At 40.8% G+C, this 21,221-nt stretch overlaps 5 protein-coding genes across 5 annotated transcripts; 1 reads left to right on the top strand and 4 right to left on the bottom strand.

The window, feature by feature from the left end:
- The first annotated feature begins 606 nt into the window (after positions 1–606).
- LOC108669994 (vesicle-associated membrane protein 8) lies at positions 607–4,193 on the top strand. The gene is made up of 3 exons (XM_018157435.2): positions 607–1,175; positions 2,493–2,633; positions 3,308–4,193. Exons 1-3 carry the CDS (start codon positions 1,107–1,109, stop codon positions 3,491–3,493), a joined length of 396 nt encoding a protein of 131 aa, XP_018012924.1. The 5' UTR covers positions 607–1,106; the 3' UTR covers positions 3,494–4,193.
- A 119-nt stretch (positions 4,194–4,312) lies between these two features.
- On the bottom strand, positions 4,313–12,402 carry LOC108669995 (eukaryotic translation initiation factor eIF1). Its single transcript, XM_018157436.2, has 4 exons — positions 12,244–12,402; positions 7,001–7,061; positions 6,642–6,783; positions 4,313–4,963 (listed from the first exon to the last, which is right to left on the bottom strand). The coding sequence occupies exons 1-4, from the start codon at positions 12,269–12,271 to the stop codon at positions 4,865–4,867; spliced, it is 330 nt and encodes a 109-aa protein (XP_018012925.1). The 5' UTR covers positions 12,272–12,402; the 3' UTR covers positions 4,313–4,864.
- A 782-nt stretch (positions 12,403–13,184) lies between these two features.
- On the bottom strand, positions 13,185–15,392 carry LOC108669990. Its single transcript, XM_018157430.2, has 2 exons — positions 14,405–15,392; positions 13,185–14,113 (listed from the first exon to the last, which is right to left on the bottom strand). The coding sequence occupies exons 1-2, from the start codon at positions 15,366–15,368 to the stop codon at positions 14,028–14,030; spliced, it is 1,050 nt and encodes a 349-aa protein (XP_018012919.1). The 5' UTR covers positions 15,369–15,392; the 3' UTR covers positions 13,185–14,027.
- On the bottom strand, positions 15,391–16,256 carry LOC108669992 (calcium-binding and coiled-coil domain-containing protein 2-like). The gene is made up of 2 exons (XM_018157432.1): positions 15,897–16,256; positions 15,391–15,849 (listed from the first exon to the last, which is right to left on the bottom strand). Exons 1-2 carry the CDS (start codon positions 16,254–16,256, stop codon positions 15,391–15,393), a joined length of 819 nt encoding a protein of 272 aa, XP_018012921.1.
- A 143-nt stretch (positions 16,257–16,399) lies between these two features.
- Positions 16,400–20,960, bottom strand: LOC108669993. Its single transcript, XM_018157434.2, has 4 exons — positions 20,906–20,960; positions 19,285–19,438; positions 18,849–18,954; positions 16,400–18,500 (listed from the first exon to the last, which is right to left on the bottom strand). Exons 1-4 carry the CDS (start codon positions 20,942–20,944, stop codon positions 16,400–16,402), a joined length of 2,400 nt encoding a protein of 799 aa, XP_018012923.1. The 5' UTR covers positions 20,945–20,960.
- Positions 20,961–21,221: the final 261 nt, after the last annotated feature.

Below are 21,221 nucleotides of genomic sequence, written 5' to 3' on the forward strand. Positions count from 1 at the left end.
TTCGACGCATCTAAGCATTATTCTCACTGTCATGCTTAGTTGTGGAGTAGAATTTAATTATGTAACTTCTCGTGACTAGATGGCAGCAGACATGAGTGAAGTTCGTGACGTGCCTGTGAAAATCTCTGATACAACACAGGAGAAATTATAGATTTTTCCAGTATCGTGCCTTTTCCACTGCGGTGTACAAGTTGAGGTCCTGAACAACGTAGTGCCTAAGTACAGCACAGAAAATTGGCTCTGTTTAGTGATGACCCGCACTTTCACAACGCTTTTAAAACAGTGACGTTTTCTTTGAGAGCAAAATATTTTTGAGATCTAACAGTCATTATTGTGAAATTCATAGGGTTCATCTTTTTTGTGAGAATGCAGTTTCTTCTGACCGGTGTTCTTGAGATGAATTTATTGTCGATGGTGTCGCACCCGTCATGGCGTCGACAATTCTGTCCCGCGTAAAGATGGGGAATGGGTAAATAAACAGATTTTTGGGTTCTTGATGGCTGGGCTCAGAGCCAATATGCAGCATGTTCAGCTAGTTTACTGAAACCGATGGAAAAATCTGACATATGTTTGATGGTATTTTTCTACAACTGCGGTAACTGTCGACATTAGATTGACGAAACTCGGAATAGAAAGAAGTCCAGCTTGTGCACATAGGAGCTCTTCTAGGCTCCGGAGAACGATTGGCATATTTCTACCATTATTTTCACAGTTGCAGTAACTTTGCGGCAATTGTTCTACTAATATTATTTGAAATCAAACGCATGATAATTCCGCAATTACAGGATTACAATTTGATTGTGTTTTCAATCCTGGACCGCCTTCTCGTGCATTTTCAATTAGAGCCTTGTGTGCTGATAAGCCTGTTTGGCTAGTGTATGTGTACTGTGCAGGCTATACTCGTTATAGGCTAGACATTTCTGCCTGCAAGATAACCTGCCCTCTAGCTCAGCCTAACTTGTAACCTAACCTGCTTTTATCCTATTTTAACTTGCCCCATAGCTCAACCTTACCTTTAACATAATCCGCCCTTTAACCTTACCCGCGCTTTAGCTTGGCTTGCTCCTAGCTAGATGGAAACATCGCCGTGAGAGGAACCGATCAAGATGATGGAAGCAGACGAGGGGGGCATAAACCCTTCAGCGGGGGGCAGCAACCCCTTCGGAGAGCCGCGGGTACGTCGCTACACCCTATTGCTTAGTGCATACGATGATCAGTAAGCAACATAATCTGATGATCAGTGCTTCGCTTCGCAGCACATGCTGATCAGTTGCTCGCCATGTGGCAACATAACTATACATTTTTCCGCCATGCAGCAACCTCTTATTATTCTTCCGTCATTTTATGTAATCGGACCACTTCTTGGCCGTGCGATCTTTTTTCCGCCCTGCAGTTTGATTTATTCTTCCCTATGATAAACCGGTTCGCTTCTCCGTCGTGAAGTGGAAGAATAGCCTATATTCCATGATATGGTAGTAAAAAATGATCGCTGGTTTGTAATGCAGCACAATCTATGATTATTCCGCCATGCAGTACGTTCGATTAATCCTTCGCGCCGCAATATTTTTTGCTCTGCAATAAAATCGGATCAGTCTTTCGCCATCTAAAATTACTTGATCCTTATCCCGCTCAGCCACAATAGCTGATCACTTGTCCGTCATTTCACTAAATTTGATCAATTATCCGCCGTCCCATCAGAGGGAAAAATTATTTGCTACTTGAATCGGATCCTTTTTTTCCCATGCCGCATAAAAATATCACTTTTCTGCCATGCCGCAATCAATCTTCTATCCTCACTGCACTTCTCCACCAACTGGCGAAATCGCATCACTTGTCCGCCGTGTCACGAAATTGGCTTTATTTTACGTCATAACGCAAAAATCATATCACTTTTCCGCCATATCGCGAAATAGAAACATTTTCGCGCCATACCGCTAACTAGAATCACTTATCCGCTATTTGACAGAATCGGATAGGCCTAATTTCTCCGCCACGCTGCAAAATCGGATCATTTATCCGCCATGGCTGCGAAATTGGATCACTTATTCGCCCCCCCTGTAGCTAAATTCGATCAATTTTCCGCCATGCTGCTAAATTGGATCAATTATCCGCCATGGCTGCTAAATCGGATCATTTCTCCGCCATGATGCTAAATCGGATCACTTATTCGTCATGCTGCTACATGGCATTATTTATCTGCCGTGGCTGCAAAATCGGATCAGTTGTCCGCCATGGCTGCTAAATCGGATCACTTCACCGCCACGATGTTAAATCGGACCACTTCTCCGACATTCGGAAGATTGGATCACTTCTACGCCATATAGCAATAATCTGATTGGTTTTTCGCCATGTCGTAAATAGATCGCCTGCTCGCCATGCTGCTAAATTGAATTTGTTTATATCCTTGTCGTATAATCAGATCACTTCCCTCCTATGCAGCTCGGATCTTTTTCCGTTATGCAGCGAGATAATCATATATATTCATCGTGCAGGAACCGCCGCAGAACGACGCCCTGGAGCGCACCAAGCGGCAGGTGGAGGAGGTCAAGTCCATCATGGGGGAGAACGTCCAGCGCGTCATAGCGCGCGGCGAGACGCTCGAGAACCTGGACGCACGCGCGGCCAACCTCACGGTGAGTGCCAACAGCAGGGTGAGTGGCCGATGTCGCAGTGGCAACCCCACAGTGAGTAGTCAATCACACGGTGAATGGCTGACCGCACGGTGAGTTGCTGACTTCACGGTAAGAGGCCGACCTCAAGATTTATAAGTTAGCACGTAACGTTATACAGAACAAGCGGTGTTCAGATGAATAATATACGTATAAAAATTACTTAGTAAAGACACTTCTAAAGAATCCAGGGTCTCCAATGTTAAATATGGACAATGAATTTCTCATTTTATTTTCGAATAATAAAAAAATTAATTTTTAAATTTTTTTTAATATATAAAATGTTTTTTTTTAATTATTTATTCTGTTAATTGATTCGTGCATTGCCTCCGACTAAACACAAGTGTGCAAAATTTCAGATCATTTGGACAGGTAAAAGTGTGTCAAATATCAATTATAAGATTTGTAGCCGACAAAATTATTTTTTTTTATATTGGAAAAAAATTGTTATTCCTAAAATTATTTATTTTGTCATTTGATTCATGCATTGTCTCCAACTTTACGCAAGTGTGCAAAATTTCAGATTAATACGATAAGTAGAAGTGTATTAAATTTCGATTACAAGATTTGTAGCAGACAGACAAACAAGAAGTGAAGTTGAAGAGAAGTGTTGTAATTAAGTGAAGTTTGTTCGACAGGCGAACGCAAGCGAGTTCCAGCGCACGTCGCGGTCGTTGCAGCGCAAGATGTGGTGGAAGAACATCAAGATGTGGCTTATCCTCGGCCTCATCGCCATCATCATCATTGTGATCATAATCATCGCAGCGGTGCCCCCCAAGACCACACCCACCGTCACCCCCTCCGCCGGTGCCCTCCAACCTTAAGCTCGAACGTCACGATTTAACCAAAGTTCATGAATATCAACTATTCACAACTTGAGGATATTCACAGTATAATGAAATCTAGCATCGCAGGACTATTATTTACTGTTCGCACAACTCTATACTTACGCGTTAATATATTCGACGAGTCACCAGTCCAATAATAATTGCCCAATTGATATCCTTATATTAGTGCGATCACCCACTCGCTGTAACAATTTGCCTAGCTTCATGAAGCCAAGAGACTTTAATATGTGCTGAACGCGGGATCTTTGTTGTGTTGGACAGGTGCGTTGTCAATATATATTTTTTGAAATTATATAGCGTTGATCTTACTGCCACCGATTATTTATCTATACTTTGTTAATTAGAACGTTGAAGGAGATCATGTGGCAAAAACAACACGCCGTATTTGATAATGCAATAAATAAAGCTAGTGAGCATCGAGCGACAATATACTGAAGACCTGAGATATATAATTCGATAAGGATTGCAACGCTTCCAAATCATTCAAACTGTTCCGAATTCGACATGGAGGTGAGCATTCTAGCACGCACTACAATACCAACTATTGTACCATTGAATACTTGTATACTTTTACAGGCAGAATATATGCATTTTGGTATTTGTACGTTTAAATAATTTCCGCTAGTTCGTGAGAGTTTTCCATTTAAATAATACCTCCAGCCATTTGATGATTAATCAACACTATCCTCAACCAGTTAATTTTCAGGTGATAATTTAGCTGAAAAGTCTTTAATAATGAAATAGGGAGGTAGTACAGCTCTTTCATGTTTTAATGAAGGCGAGAAAAATATAGGCTCTTTGTTAACTTTTATTCTATTGCATCTTTGATATGAGTCAAGAGACAGTGGCTAAAATCATGGCAACGAGCCCCGCCCCATAAACCCTCTTGAACTCACGTGACCATCGTGCGGCGTGTGGAACAGCCGCACTTCGATAAAATTAAACAATTAATTAGGAACATGATCAAAATTTGCTGCGCCTCGACGGCAAGGCAGTTTTGTTGTGAATAAATAATGAAATTAATATGCCTGAGCAGACAAACATCCCAGCCTAACAAACTTGCGACGTCTGATAGTTAAAAAATTATCCTCAGATCTAAAATTAACGCGTTAGTATTTTGGTAGCAGGGTGTAGTAGAACAGGAAGATAGGACAAGGAACCGAAGTTGGCGAGCGCTGCAGACTGCTGACCTGCAAACACGCAGACTCGACCGACAACTAAAAAGAATGGCATGCAATATTTTAGATGGCAAGGTGAAGGGTTGTTGCGTAGCCTGTGTACGTTGTGTTGTGCAGCCGTGGCAACACTGGGAGTGTGAGGACGAGCAGACGATGCGGAGATGGTGAACTAGAAGCCGTGCACTTTGATTTGATCGCTCTTGACAAGCCCAACCTTTGTGAGGAACTGACAGATATTCTCACGCTGGTCCCCCTGCATCTGCAACACCTGTAATACCGCTTCAATCAACACCTGCACAGCGATGTCTGACAGCTGAATATGCTACTACCTACACAGATGCTGCCATCAACGAACCATCCGAGTTACAAATAACAAAGTTTTTTTTAACAAATTTTGGTAAAATGTAGGAAATGGTTAAGGATTGTCAAGTATTTTCCACTTGTATCAGTTCCACTTATTTCAATAGTAAATAAAATACTTAAAAAAACTTTTTAAAAAACCACGTTTTTCTTGTGGACTAAAAAGTAGAAAATAAATTATGGCTCGCCCCAAAAAACGTGTGTCGGGCAGATTTATGATTAAAGCGAAAAGCACACAACACACGAATTTTGGAAATTTGATGGTGAACGTACAGCCCGACCCACGTTTTTTGGGGCGAGCCATAATTTATTTTCTACTTTTTAGTCCACAAGAAAAACGTGGTTTTTTAAAAAGTTTTTTTAAGTATTTTATTTTCTCCTTTTTAGTCCGTTGCTACACATGAAAAACGTTGTTGCGAGCCAATTTACTTGCCTTGACGTACGTATCGATGATACGCAGCGTAAGCGCCTGCTCGTCTATAACGTCAGCGCCCGCACGTCATACTATATATATACTATTTATATATACATTACTCAATTAAGCTAATTTAGGTTTCTAATTGCTAGTTTTTATGATTGTATCTGAAATTGTTAGGCGAAAATAGCCTGCATGCCGAATTTCAGATCTCTAGAGCAATCAGAAGTGGGCTAACTTTCGTTGTCAATGTTAACAACAAACAAACAAACAAACAAATAAACAAACAAACAAACGCGAAGCTAAGCTAAGAAAAACGTTTTAAAAGTATGTTCACAACCTGAGTACCGGTATATCATTTCTAAATTTAAATAGAATTATCTTGTAATAGCTTTAATTTACAATCAATGTTTAAAACCTTTATTTCAATCATACTCAAACTGGTTAGCTCGGCTGTTAATATAATAATCCTTGCCATTTGAGAATTAAACTTCTCTCCATCTCATTATCCAAGTTAATAATTTTGAAACTAAAGTACCTTACCATAATTAGACAAATGACCGTACAAGCCCTAACTCAGTATGAAACGCTCACCCTGATCCGAGTTTTAAGTTCAGAATTAATCTTGAACTTGACTTTCTTTAATATATTGTACACTTACTGTACATAGATGAATATCACACTTTAATATTGAATCAAAAATTTCCCTTCAATTTTTCTGTCACAGTACTCCACTATTTAAAAGAAAATTTCAAGGCAATATTCCATCATGGGAAGTTTTGGGACAGTATCTCGTATTCATTGTCACATTTCCAATTACTTAGTTTTTCCATTACTTCAATCACATAAAATTAATAGGTGATAACTTACAATCTTTATACATGAGGTAATAGTTAGAAGGTATTAATTTGTATCTAGATTTCTTTAAACCCCAATTTTATTCCCTGGGCATGAAAATTTTTCGCTCACATTAAAAAATAGTACTGATATAGATGTGAGCATCACATCGAGCGATACCCGTTACCCATTGTATCTTTGCCACGTCAGGGAGGGAAAACATCTGCATAAGAATGCACTCCAAATGGAAAATCAAATGATGAGCAGCACCAACGCTCATAACATTATGAGCAAAAATAGAATAAGAGGAAGCTAGGTAACCAGGAAGACACACCTCGCCGTACTCGGGATGCTCGACTACCGTGCCGTTGCAGGCAAACTCCTTCTTGCAAGCCCGCACTATCTTCTTCAGGTCATAGTCAGCAGAGAGCCCCTGCACGGTGGTCAGGGTCTTACGACCATTGCGCTGCTGGATTCTGCAATAAATCATTTCACTTTCATAATAAACTCCAAAATAATACAATAGTGGTTACATATAGAAGTCTCACAATTCATATGATGCAATTGCACATTACAAATTATGAATGTAATAATCTAGATTGGTAATAGATATAAACAAAGTTCCTCAAAAGTTATATACTCTTATCTCACACACACACTCATTTGCATTGAATTAAAATGCAAGCTGCTCACCTGATATGAACTAGTCCATCTTGCACTCCTTCATCCCTACCTGCTGCATCAGCAAAGGGATCTGCAATGAAACAATGAAAACGTCAATCACTGTTATTGCTAAGCAATTATATGCCAAATGCTGACTTATTTATTATATTTTCATTTATATAACTTCATTCTGACTTGTATTTATGAAAAATTTTGTATAACAAACTAGGTACAACTTTTACGCAAGCTAAGATCACAAGACAATATGTTAGTTATACCTTCATTATAACTAGTATTTATGAAAAATTTTGTTTAACAAAGTAGGTACAACATTAATGCAAGCTGTGATCACAAGACAATATGTTACTTATCAGTATACTAATGGCTCAACTGATTCAGTACATGTTGTTCAATTAGGTCCCTATTGTGAACAATCATTAAGGTAAACATATCAAATTAAATTTAACTGTCTCTTTCTTTTACTGAGGTCTCAATAAGTATCAGATAGTTGGGCCTAATTGCTCAGTTGTTTCACTTCAAATGGGTTACAATTGTCCTCAATTTTTCAAACTCAATTTTGACTACTAATCAAACTCTAACAAAGAAAGGTCTCCACAACACATGCAAAATAATTTACTAATCAAAAATATTAATCCATGGCAGATTATTCATCTCTGTTAAAAGATTATAACTGTGAAAATGACAAGCAAGCACTGCAAAGCACAAAATATTTTAGCCCTGGTCAGAAGTAGGCCAGTTCAGCAGCCAACTCAAGGCATGACTGGAGTGGAAAACTGGATGTCTATTTTAGGCTCATGACATTCATGCCACAATTTAAATCCATAGTACTAGCCTACTAGGAGTGCAAGATCTTTACTTTCTCCAGAATGATTGCACAGTATTGGTAGTAATGACTAAAAACTGGTATTCCTAAACTATCATCTCATTAACCACTCTAATGTGTATTTTTGTCAACTGAATGACTTAGTGATTACAGCAACTCTGATGTTTCAATAGGATAACTTCACCTAGAAGTCATTTTACCAAAGCAATGGCTAGGATTTAAATTTTCAGAGAGTGATTATGCGATCCCAACTAGGTAAAAATTTAAAATAAAAGTTACAGTTGTATTTGTTGCTTAGACTTCTTCCGAGCCATGAGTAATAATTGGAGAGTACAATAGTAGCCACTTCCATTGCAACAGCTTAGCAACACTTAGGACATGGTGAAATTCTAGAAATGAAGTTACTGCTCAGCATTAATGGGTTAAAAACAGGGTTGGTGATTTTTTTGATTTTTTAAAAAAATCAAAAATCAATGATTTTTTTATTTTTTCATGATTTCTTTTATTTATTTGATTTTTTTTATTTTTTCAGCTTTTTTGTCTTTTTGAAGTATTATTTTTTATGTTGCAATTAGCCTACTAACAATAACAGTATATGGATCATAATGGATGGCTAAAAAGGGCACTCATTGCCTTCAATAATGGCCAATAGGCCAAGGTGGTGTTTACCACTTAGGGATTTTTGGGTAAACAATTATTGACAAGTCTATTCATTAGGTTTGTAAAGTATGTATGGAGCAAGGTAATGAGCTAAATATTGACCATTTAACTGGCTTCAATATACAAAAACACTTCAGGAATGCAGATCTTCTAAACATTGAAGAGTCACATAATAGATAGGTAGCTGATAGCACAGTGCACAGCACTATCAATAGATCTACTAGGTTCAAGTCCTATAAATCTACCACACTCTACCCTCTATACACACCAACTACTAGTGACTGAGTGCACTGTTCCCATTCAATTCAGACCAATAAACCAATACTAAACAGAAACTGAACGATAACCAAACAAACCTTATACGACTTGAAAAGAGACTTAAGTTATGAGAAAATCTAACACTGAAATAAACATGTGCACAATTCATATATTTTATATCCCTTTCACTGCATTTAATTATTTTATATATAGTCTTATAATTGCAATTGTTTTGTTTCTAGTTTTAAATTCACATATTTAAAGATTGAAATTAAATATTTTAATTAGAATGCTTGTATTAGGGTGGAAAATCTTTCTAATTGCCTAATAGGTCAATACAATCTCATCCTCTCAATATACAGGGTGGGGCAGAACCAATTGAGCAGTTTTGAGATAAAATAAAAGAGTAATGGAGGTACATATAGAAGAAAGTTTATTTTCCTAGAAGTTAGCATAACATACCATTTAGAATACTTATGTTTTGAAAACAATATCTGGAAGATGGGGGCCGTTAGCTGCACCACACTGTTGGAGTTGTTCTCAGAGGAGGGAGTAACCGTGACAGTGAATTCCGATCGCTATGCTGCTGAAATTTATGCTGTTATGCTGTTGCAAAATTTATTGCAGCCCATGATGGAAAACATTGTTGAAAATGAAGCATTGGGAGACATGTGGTTCCAGCAGGATGGGGCTACAGCTCACTTAGCCCAAATGTCATTCCATGTTTTGAAACGCAGGTTTCCTGGGGTCTAGGTATGGTGTCTGAGGGGCAATTTACAGTGGCCTGCGAGGTCACCTGATTTGAGCATTTGCGATTTCTTTCTTCGAGGACATTTAAAAGAGAGGGTGTTCAGAAGTCGCCCTCACACCCTGCCACAGCTAAGGGAACGGATTATTGCAGCAGAGGTTATGGCCATACCTCTGCTGCATGTGTGAACGTGCTGTAGGAAACTTCCGAGAATGACTCCAAGAGTGTAATGCAGCTAACAGACACCATCTTCCTGATATTGTTTTCAAAACATAAGTATTTTAAATGGTATGTTTTGCTAATCTTGAGGAAAATAAACTTTCTTCTTTATGTACCTCCATTACTCTTTTATTTTGCCTCAAAACTGTTCAATCAGTTCTGCCCCACTCTGTACAAGCTAGCTAACACATTTAAATTGTATATTGTAATCAATATATAACAAATAGTCAAATAGGTGAAGACTACTTATAGCCTTGTAAGAATTAGCTAAGCTGCTAGCTATGTACAATGTATTGCACACTTGATGCCTCTGTACCAAAAACATTCAATTTATTGGAACCTAATACAAGTTTATATACCAATTTGTCATTCATAGTACATTTATACTAACCATGAATAACAATACCTCAATATAAATTAATGACTGCCACTCAATATATTTAAATATATGAAAAAATCAAGTGATTTAATCACATGATTTAATCATTTTGATTTAATCATTGCCAACCCTGTTTAAAAAAAAGCCAGTATCTTGATATAAAAGCCCATACTTTACAGTCTGACTGCCAGAGGTACTGCAGTATGAAACAATGTTTCACTTGCAATTAGGAAATATTTCAAACAAAAGTTAAATGTGTGCCAGAATTTAATAGGTAAAATAGATAAAATTTTGATCATGAGGCTGTTCAATACCATTTAATTTATTTAATTTGAAAATTTAATTTTCAACTAAATATACAACACTAGGAATCAAAATTTTTGATTAGTCAGAAATCCATTTAGCAAGATGATAATCCATTAAATGAGATTAATGAGCTTCAAACACTTTTACACTGGGCTCTTGCATTTCTTCCACTCATCATGCCCTGCATGCTGAATCAAATTTGTATGCAATATCTTCTTGCTATAATTGATTTCCATCTAATCTGGTGTTTACCCAAATGAATAAATTCATGTCTAAGCAGTAAACAATGATGTTGCTCCAAACGTCCTTAGTACAACAGGACTGTTGTTTATTTTTCTATTCCATACTTTGGCCCTGCATCCAAACCTATGTCAAGGGAGCTAAAACTTTTGTTTTCAAAGTACTTCCCAAATGTTAATCTTTATGTTCTATCAGTGAAAAATTAAAAAAAAATTTTTTGGTACAAAGATAACCTCCCTTTGGCCTTTGCATATGCAAGTGTCCCTATCTTATAAATATAGTTGCACATGAATGACATGATGTGCATCTGCGCCAGGGTGCAGAGTTTGCAAGCAGTGTTGCCAAGATGTGGATTTTAAGCCCAAAACGTCACCAGCCATATTCAAGATGAATTGTCAGGTAAATTTTTAATTAAAAAAATGCTGCTAACAACTTTGATAGTACAGGGTGAAGCAGAACCGATTGAGCAATTTTGAGGCAAAATAAAAGAGTAAATACTTACATTTTAAAAATAATATCAGGTAGATGGTGGCTGTTAGCTGCAACATACTGTTGGAGTCATTCTCAGTGTCTCTGAGGGGTGTACAGTGGCCTGCAAAGTCACCTGATTTGCATTTCAAATTTCTTTCTTTGGGGACATCTAAAAGAAAGGGAGTTCAGAAGTTGCCCTCACACACTACCACAGCTAAGGGAATGGATTATTGCAGAGGTTACAGGCCATACCTCACCATATGTGTGAACGCGCTGTAGGAAACTTCCAAGAACGACTCCAACAGCGTGTTGCAGCTAAAGGACACCAACTTCCTGATATTGTTTTCAAAACATGAGTATTTTAAATGGTATGTTATGCTAACCTCAAGGAAAATAAACTTTCTCCTTTATGTACCTCCATTACTTTTATTTCACCTCAAAACTGCTCAATCAGTTCTGCCCCACCCTGTATATCCCTTACTTTCGCAACACTTCACTCATTGCAACTGATTTCCAGACAAGCTTCCTAGTTCCTGCATCCTGATCTATCCAATCATTCCAATGTACCGGAAACCTTACTGTGTGCGCTTGCGGTCTTTCAGATTTTCAACTATTTTCTAAGTATGTCCTATGTAATCAAATAATTCTTTGAAACGCCTTAATGTAATACATCTCAACAAAAAATATTTACAAACTACTGTTATTATTCATGCCTCATACCTAACTGAAATAATAATCGATCATCTTTTTTATTATACCATAAATAGGTATTTGACAGCAAGTGTGAAACTGTGAACCGATCATATATATAATTTCTGATTAGCAGGATTTATTTACCACAACAGCAAAAGCCTGATTGAGGGCATAGTAAAACTTGAAAAAAGTACGACTGTACGAACACAACCCAGACTAGCTAGCTAAACATTAAAATATGAATTACAATTTTATACCTGCATAAACAATTATATTTTCCTTAGTAATTTTTTAACCTGGAACAAAACGCATATAAATAATTTTGAGAACTTCTCATACAAAAGGTTGTTCGAACTTCATTCCATTATTCACTTCAGAGTTCACTTCGAACAAGAATAGTAAACAAACAAAGAAAAATAGAAGTTGAATTATTGAGATTTACTATACATACTCACCAAATGTGCTAAGATTCTGGATGGACATACGAGTTTGAAGTTTTCACGATCGAAAAGAATGCGAAGCGCAAATCGCAACGACTTCGGCCAATAATTTGCAACAAATTTTCACGGAACGTACTAATGGCGAGAAGACCCGGATGAAGTGTTGCCAACTGATGCGATTTTAGTAATTAAATTCAACGATGAATAACTACCACTTGTATGAGATTAAACTGAATGAATTGAACCAATTAGACGAAAGATAAATTTTAGCATATACTAAGTAAATTAGGATACAAAAATATGACTAAATGAGTATTCTAGCAGGGAAACGAAAATAATTCATAAAAAGGGGCTTGTATAAAATTTTTTGTTCCATGCATTTTTCCCTGACAATCTTCATCGATTAGAAAGATGTCGTTTATGCCCAGTTCTTCAAAGTAACAATTTGACGTTATCTTATAACTTAACATAGTGATGGCGGCGCTGAAGTGTAGGCCTCATGTGGCCTGTTGCCGAATTTATTATTTATAAAGCCATTGCAATGTAAACTTATTTAGGGTCGTTCTAGATTGATTATGAAATTCGAAAATGGGTTCAAATAAATCTAAAAGTAGTACTATGTTATATAATGTATTTATTACAGATAAAATGAAACAAAAAATTGCGACAGAGGCAGCTGATTCGTCGGACCTGTGCCTATTCGTAATTAGTGATGGCGTAACATTCAATGATATAAAATATCATGTTGGATAAAGTTGAACGGCTACGAGTCACAGAACGACCTTTCAGTAACTATGCCCAACTGACGTGCTTAATTTATGAGAGGTTAATTATCTTCAATTATACGGAAAAGTTGAAATTATTGCTTCAAAAAATCACAAGATGTGTTAAGAATGAAAGTTAGTCGCTTGTTCTTGGCTAAAATATCTAGAGTAAATAGTGGTAATAAGACAAGATTCTAAGGTCCAGATTTTAATATGAAAGAGACTCGCGTGACATGCATGAATCACGTTGCATCGATTCTCTTCCAATTGTCGCACCAAGAATATTGTACCGATTTAAGTACTGCAGCTGGTGGAGGTTGTGCTACATAAGCAAAGTGACTCTCACCAAGACTCTCACACTGCCCAATCGGTTATAGTATAATTCCTCTCGAGTGGAACTTAAATCGGAAGACAAAACGGCAGCAAACGCATAATAAAATAATATGTTCAGGGTGAATTGTCACTAAACTTGGTACTAGTTAAACTCGACTCCCGGGAGTAAGAAACTGAGGGCTCAGTGCCGTCAAAATAGCGATGCACACGGGAAGTGCATGGAATAGACCATTTCGAGGAGCTCGATTTTCACTTTAATCAAGCATGCACAGCATTAATGGTCTATACCTAGATCAACTCAATTAAATTCTGCGCCGAATTTATTTCATTACCAGTCACCTAGATAATAAACATAAATTATCATAAATACGAGTCTTCACCTACCTAAGACGCAAAGTCATCAGACTGAACTCATTTGTCCGCACTGCAATATGGGAGCTAAACACCACTCATGGGAGGAGGGGGGAGGCTCAACGCACATAAGCAATCAAAGAGATATTCCTCTACTTCCTTCACCCAAAACACAAAAACAATCAAACTGAATTTCACAATTTTCTCTGATCCGTGTACTTGAAACAGGGAACAAACATAGAGGTCAGTATGAAGTTTAATATCACAGAAGTATGTAGTACCTATACCACAACACAACACAAGTCTCTTGCTTCACGAATTCTCCTATTCTGGTGCAGCGGAGCTCAAGCGTCAAGGGTACACCAGGCGGGGCTGCAGCATCGACGGCCACGGCACGCGCAGGACAGCACCGCCTCCTCCAGCGGGCGTGGCGTCATCTGTAACGAGGCAACGAGCATCATTGGTTACGAGAAATTAATTACGAGACGCGTTACTAGCAAAACACGGTAGTTACGGAACGCGAAGAGCCAAGTACGAAACGCACCAAGTTAGTTACGAGACTGTCAGGCTCCGTAGTTCTTCTAATAAAGTTTGCAAGACAAATAACATACGTCATACGTTTGACTGTAACACCAGTCAGCCCTGTTAACTCAGGCAATGTTGCGTTTGTTACAGCGGCAGACACTGCACTGACCTGCAGTGACGAGGGCAGCCGTCACTACACTCACCTGCAGTGACGAGGGTGATGACACCATCAGCGACCGTCAGCACACGTCCCACCACAGCTGACGATCTCGAGATGCCATCAGCTGACGTGCAGAAAGCGCCTTCATCGGGTGGCAGGTAGAAGAGGATAATGTCGTCCTGACGAGGCATCGATGTCAGCGCTGGCAGATTGTCAGCGTCGAGCCTCGGGCGCTCATCGGCGGGACGTGGCACGTCTACAGCACCGGACGAGTTAACCAGTTCGTTGAGACGTGCATGCTCATCACGCCTCGCTTCGTCCCCCACAAACGACGGATCATCGTCAGTTGAAGAGTGGTGGTTCATCGTAGCTCGACGTCGTCTGCTTCTCTGACGTTTGGGTGACGTGACAGCGCTGCTACTGCTGCAGCTCACGTCACTTGTGTCACGTCCCACGTCATTCAAGTCCCGACGTTCGTCTTCTAGGCCATGACCTAGGCTGCTATCCACATCATGCCTACAACGCAACATCTGCAACAGACTGCCAACAGCGGAGTGAACCTTGGGCTTAAACCTGCTACGTGATGACGTGTTGCTCCCAGCCAGCGTGTTGTTCCCAGCCATCAGCGTGTTGCTCCCAGCCAGCGGCGTATTGCTTCCGGCCAGCAGCATGTTGCTCCTAGCCAGCGACGTGTTGTTCCCAGCCATCAGCGTGTTGCTCCCAGCCAGCGGCGTGCTGTTCCCAGCCAGCGACGTGTTGTTCCCAGCCAGAGGCGTAACGCTCCCAGCCAGCGGCATGTTGCTCCCAGCCAGCGGCATGTTGCTCCCAGTCAGTAGCATGTTGCTCCCAGCCAGCGATGTGTTGTTCCCAGCCAGAGGCATAACGCTCCCAGCCAGTGGAATATTGTTCCTAGCTATAAGCGTGTTACTCCCAGCCAGCGGCATGTTGCTCCCAGTCAGAGGCATAATGCTCCCAGCCATTGGCGTTTTACTCCCAGTCAGCAGCATGTTGCTCCCAGTTAGCAGCGTGTTATTCCCAGTCAGAGGCATAACGCTNGGCGTGTTGCTCCCAGTCAGTGGCGTGTTGCTCCCAGCCAGCGGCGTGTTGCTCCCAGTCAGTGGCGTGTTGCTCCCAGCCAGCGGCGTATTGCTGCCAGTCAGTGGCGTGTTGCTCCCAGCCAGCGGCGTATTGCTGCCAGTCAGCGGCATGTTCCTCCCAGTCAATGGCGTGTTGCTCCCAGCCAGCGGCGTGTTGCTCCCAGTCAGTGGCGTGTTGCTCCCAGCCAGCGGCATGTTGCTCCCAGTCAGTGGCGTGATGCTCCCAGTCAGCGGCGTATTGCTGCCAGTCAGCGGCGTGTTGCTCCCAGCCAGCGGCGTGTTGCTCCCAGTCAGTGGCGTGTTGCTCCCAGCCAGCAGCGTATTGCTGCCAGTCAGCGGCGTCGTGTTGCTCCCAGTTAGCGACGTGTTTCTCCCAGTCAGCGGCGAGTTGCTCCCAGCCATCAGCGTATTGCTCTCAGTCAGTCCGTTGTGCTCAGCCAGTCCGTTGTGCTCAGCCAGTCCGTTGTGCTCAGCCAGGCCATCATGCTCAGCCAGTCCGTTGAGCTCAGCCAGGCCATCATGCTCAGCCAGTCCGTTGTGCTCAGCCAGTCCATTGTGCTCAGCCAGTCCGTTCTGCTCAGCCAGGCCATCATGCTCTGCCAGTCCGTGGTGCTCAGCCAGTCCGTGGTGCTCAGCCAGTCCGTTCTGCTCAGCCAGTCCGTTGTGCTCAGCCAGTCCGTTCTGCTCAGCCAGTCCATCATGCTCAGCCAGTCCGTTGTGCTCAGCCAGGCCATCATGCTCGTTGTGCTCAGCCAGTCCATTGTGCTCAGCCAGTCCGTTCCTGTCTCTTATACACATCTAGATGTGTATAATGCTCAGCCAGTCCGTTGTGCTCAGCCAGTCCGTTCTGCTCAGCCAGTCCATCATGCTCAGCCAGTCCGTTGTGCTCAGCCAGGCCATCATGCTCAGCCAGTCCGTTGTGCTCAGCCAGTCCGTGGTGCTCAGCCAGTCCGTTGTGCTCCATTCTGCTCAGCCAGTCCATCATTCTGCTCAGCCAGTCCATCATGCTCAGCCAGTCCGTTGTGCTCAGCCAGGCCATCATGCTCAGCCAGTCCGTTGTGCTCAGCCAGTCCGTGGTGCTCAGCCAGTCCATTCTGCTCAGCCAGTCCATCATGCTCAGCCAGTCCGTTGTGCTCAGCCAGTCCATTGTGCTCAGCCTGTCCGTTGTGCTCAGCCAGTCCATCATGCTCAGCCAGTCCGTTGTGCTCAGCCAGTCCGTTGTGCTCAGCAAGTCCATCATGCTCAGCCAGTCCTTTGTGCTCAGCCGGTCCGTTGTGCTCAGCCGGTCCGTTGTGCTCAGCCAGTCCGTTGTGCTCAGACAATCTGTTGTGTTCAACCAGTCCGTTGTGCTCAGCCAGGCCATCATGCTCAGCCAGTCGGTTGTGCTCAGCCAGGCGATCATGCTCAGCCAGTCCGTTGTGCTCAGCCAGTCCATCATGCTCAGCCAGTCCGTTGTGCACAAGCTGTCCCTCTTGCGGCACATTGTTCTTCCTGGTGGTGCCGTCATTTGCAAGCGAGGGATGCCGTCTACTTTTAAGCTTAAGCTCTCCCTCAGCAAGGCTCAGGGCGCTGGAGGGCAGAAGACTGGCTCCAGGAAAGGTGCTAGGCCCCCTGTCGCTCCTGTAGTAGATGAGAGGCTCCGAGAATTTTTCGACGCACGTCAAGAAGGAAAACTCGTTGAGAACAACGCGAGTAGGGGGTGGGAATGGTACGCTGGAAGGGGGGTTCCTGAAGGGGTATTTGCTCATCTGCTCAGACGACAACGCAGCAGCGGGGGCACTACAGAGGTGTCGGTGTTCACTTCCTTCTTTCCTTTGCCTTCTCTGGTGCGTGTAAACAGAAACATGGTCAGCATTTATTACGGCGTCCAAAAATTGGAACTCTTCGTGGTTTTTACAGCCTGAATATCGTTCAGAATTTTCTTTAACTGCTGCTTTGAACTTTATCAAATCAAACTGCTCGGTCCTCTCTGGCAAACTAAGCAAGCCCTGATTCGATGAAGGTTTGTTGCAGGGCGAAGCCTCAAGACCAACGTCGTCCGTCATGAAATCCGACTCGGTCGCGTGTTCTGCAGACTCCACATCGAAGACCGTCTTCTTGCCCATAAAGCCAACAAGACCACAGGCTTGTCTCGTGAAAGGATTGCCAGGCAATACTCTTGCCTTGACTTCCACCGCTGACTTCCCCTCCACCAGTTTGGCCAAGGCTTCCACCTCTCGCTCGTACTGGTGCCGGTGGCGCTCGTGTTCTGCCTTATTGGAGAACACGAGGGATCCTGGCCGCAAATACTTACTCTCCAATGCCGCTTTAGCTGCGGCTGCCGCCTTCGCTTCTTCTTCACACAAACCAGTTTGATTCCCACCAATAATTTTGTGAAGTCGTTGACGCTCTCGCTTGCAGGCCTTGTTGTGCTTGCGACGCCGCTTGCTCTTTACTTTGATTTCAGAGTCATTCTCCACTTCAAAGTTATTACGCGTTCGAAACTCGTCACTCCGAGACATCATATTCCCGATCTCTGCATCATCAGAGCTGTCATCTGGGGCGAGAGCGGTACTAGTGTCTAAGCTGCCTGGATGTGGGGACACCGAAACTTGTTGTATTTTTCGGGTTTTCTCAGAACAAGCCTCCAATGGTGTGTCATTTAGTCCATTTTTCGCAGGTTCGCTGTCACGAGGTGACACCCCAATTCTTGTGACGTGACCATCTTTGTGCCCACTAAGACTAGGTATGTTCTGCGTATTAACGTGACTAGCCTCGGGCACCGCAGGGTGAGGAGAACTTAGCACATCGTCGCCGACACTATATTTGTCAAGAAGGATAGGTTCCTGCGTTTGAAGGGTGGAGGTGATAACGTCATCCCACATCCTGCCCCTCGTCGCCACATCTGTGGGGGCCGTGAAGCATCCCTCTGTGACTGGAACGTGGCATGCTTTTTGTCTCTTGGGAAGAGGTGCTGGTGACGTGACGTCCGCTTGAGTGGGTTCCAGGTCCGAGTTTGAACGTTTACTGTTCCTGACGGTGACTTCTGTGACGGGACGCAGCCTGAAGTACAAAAATGCAGGCAATAATTAACACAGGCAACAGGAACAAGCGATTATAAGCTGCACAGACAGGCGAATATAAACTACTCGGAATAATGACTGGATCATATGGTACAAATCATGGATAATAAGGTGAAACTTTATGCACATCACACAGACATTCTGTTCAACAATGCCACACACACCGGGTCTTGCTTAATCTTCCGAGAGCAGGGAGAAGAGCAGCAAGACTCACATGAGCAGCCTGTCATGAGGTGCTGCAGCAAGACTCACATGAGCAGCCTGTCATGAGGTGCTGCAGCAAGACTCACATGAGCAGCCTGTCATGAGGTGCAGTAGTAAGACTCACTTGAGTAGCTCATCCTGCAGGTTCAGCAGAACACTGCTTGGCAAGTCAGGATGGATGAAAAAATCGCCATGGAATAAATTAACATGGGAGTTGCTGTCGTCCCCATCTGTTGGCGAGCTTAATTTGAGTAATTTATTCACAGAAAATGCATTTTGAAATAAATTTTTTACATAATAAAGTGTTCTCAATGACAGCAAAAGTTTAATACATATTGAATCTTATTTTAAGAACATATTTTCAAAAAAATAGGTGTGTTAATACATAGCCCTAAAAAACTAACTAAAATGTATGTTGTATCAAGCAAAATCTTATGAGTAAAATACTGGTTATATTTTTTACTTTTGACCTTCTAAGCAAGCCAAGTCACTTTGGTAAACTTTCATCCTGGGTACAAGGGAATGTTGCTTGAATATTGGAATATTGTACAGGGGCATACCTGTCCCCAACTGGAACAGTGAGACAACAGCATGCAGAACATCTGCAACGGTCCGATGATCAGCCTCCACAATAGGGAACACCACCAGGCACCTGGCATCATGATAGTAGTGCTGCAAATCTAACTTTATTAGTGCCATCTTGAAGTACAATCTCTGCAATGAAATAAAATAACATTATTCATGACAATTATTTAATGGAAACTTTCTAACATTTATTTCTTTGGTGAGAGTCAGATGGGTGAGGAACAATTTGTATGCCCTTCTACTTCCACTCTTAAAGTTAAGTACAATGTTACAATACATAGTTTTCTAGAAATAGTTTTATCTGGTTCACCATCAATTGTTTACATTTTTGATAATATTACATTTTCTTGGTTGTGCCTGGTACCTATTACCATAGAAATAATATTGGCTCCATAAACCCATTCTTAACTTCTTGTAGAAAAATTTCTTATCTCAAGCAGTAGAGATTACAAAAAGAAAATAATTAAAATTTCAATAAATTCAGGACCCTTCATATGCATTTTAGTACAGGGGCTTCATGGTTGCCTAGCCACTATCAAATCTGTGATATTGGGCAGAAATATTCAATTTTGGCTATTGACAAGTAAAAACTACTATGTATTTTATAAATTTTTTTCAAAAATTGCTGGCAAAAATGAGCCATTTTTACAACACTTCTCTTTAACTTCACTTCTTGTTTGTCTGCTACAAATCTTATACCTAATCCATATTTGACACACTTCTACCTGTCCAATCAATCTGAAATTTTGCACACTTGCATAAAATCAGAGACAATGCATGAATCAGTTGACGGAATAAACAATTTTGAAAAATTACAAAATTTTTATATAGGTATTAAAAATTTGGAAGTTATTTTTTTTTATGTTTGAAAACAATATTAGAAATTCATTGTGCATGTATAACATTGAAGTCACTGGATTCTTTAGAAATAATGCCTTAAAAAATTAAATTTTAAATGCATATTATTACAACACTTCTCTTTAACTTCACTTCTTGTTTGTTTGTCTCTCTACTACAAATTTATACCATAAAATGGGGTTACTTAGACTCCAGGGATGACTTAGACCACTTTTAGTTTTTTTAACAAAAACCCCCAAAACTCAGAAACTATTTGACATTGAAAAATTTTGTCAATGGGCATTAAAGGCCTAATACTGAGGCTATATAACACAATGAAAAGATAAAAAAATTATGCACATCTAATACTGTAGGTTAAAAAATGAAAAATGTGACCCATGAAAAAGAGCTATTATTTAAAGCCTGTCATATATCCAATTTTTTTTATTTTTTGGTAAAATAACTCCAGGTTTTGGTGCATTGTAGTAGAACTCTTCTAGTTACATATGCAAATGATAAATTTGAGGAAAGTGTCATAGTTTGCAAATGGGGGGCACTGCCTCTGAATGGGGGAACTTAGACCACCTAATGTCAGCCCTGACGGGGTAACATAGACCAGCTGGGAAATCAATTTAAAATCACCATATATAACATATTTCATGTTTGATACACCTATTAATGTTTTTTCTTTATGTTTCAGACTCTACAGAGTCTTATATATGGTAATTTTAACTTAATTTCCAAGCCGGTCAATATTACCCCTTCACAGCTGACATTATGTAGTCCAAGTTCACCCATTCGGGGAACCAGTTGGCATAATTAGGAACTGGTTTGGGAATCAGGTGGCATAATAAATAATTTTGAAAATTTACAGAAATTTTATATATTAAAAAATGAAAATTTATTTTTTTTTAATATTTGAAAATAAAATTAGAAATTCATTGTACATGTATAACATCAAAGACGCTGAATTCTTTAGAAGTGTTGTCTTTAAAAAGTAATTTTTAAATGCATATTATTCTTATCTGTAATAAATTTTGGAAGAAATTAGGCAAATTTCATTAAAAAAAACTGA

The sequence above is a fragment of the Hyalella azteca genome, unplaced genomic scaffold, assembly GCF_000764305.2.
Source record: "Hyalella azteca isolate HAZT.00-mixed unplaced genomic scaffold, Hazt_2.0.2 contig11547, whole genome shotgun sequence".
Lineage (NCBI taxonomy): Eukaryota > Metazoa > Arthropoda > Malacostraca > Amphipoda > Hyalellidae > Hyalella > Hyalella azteca.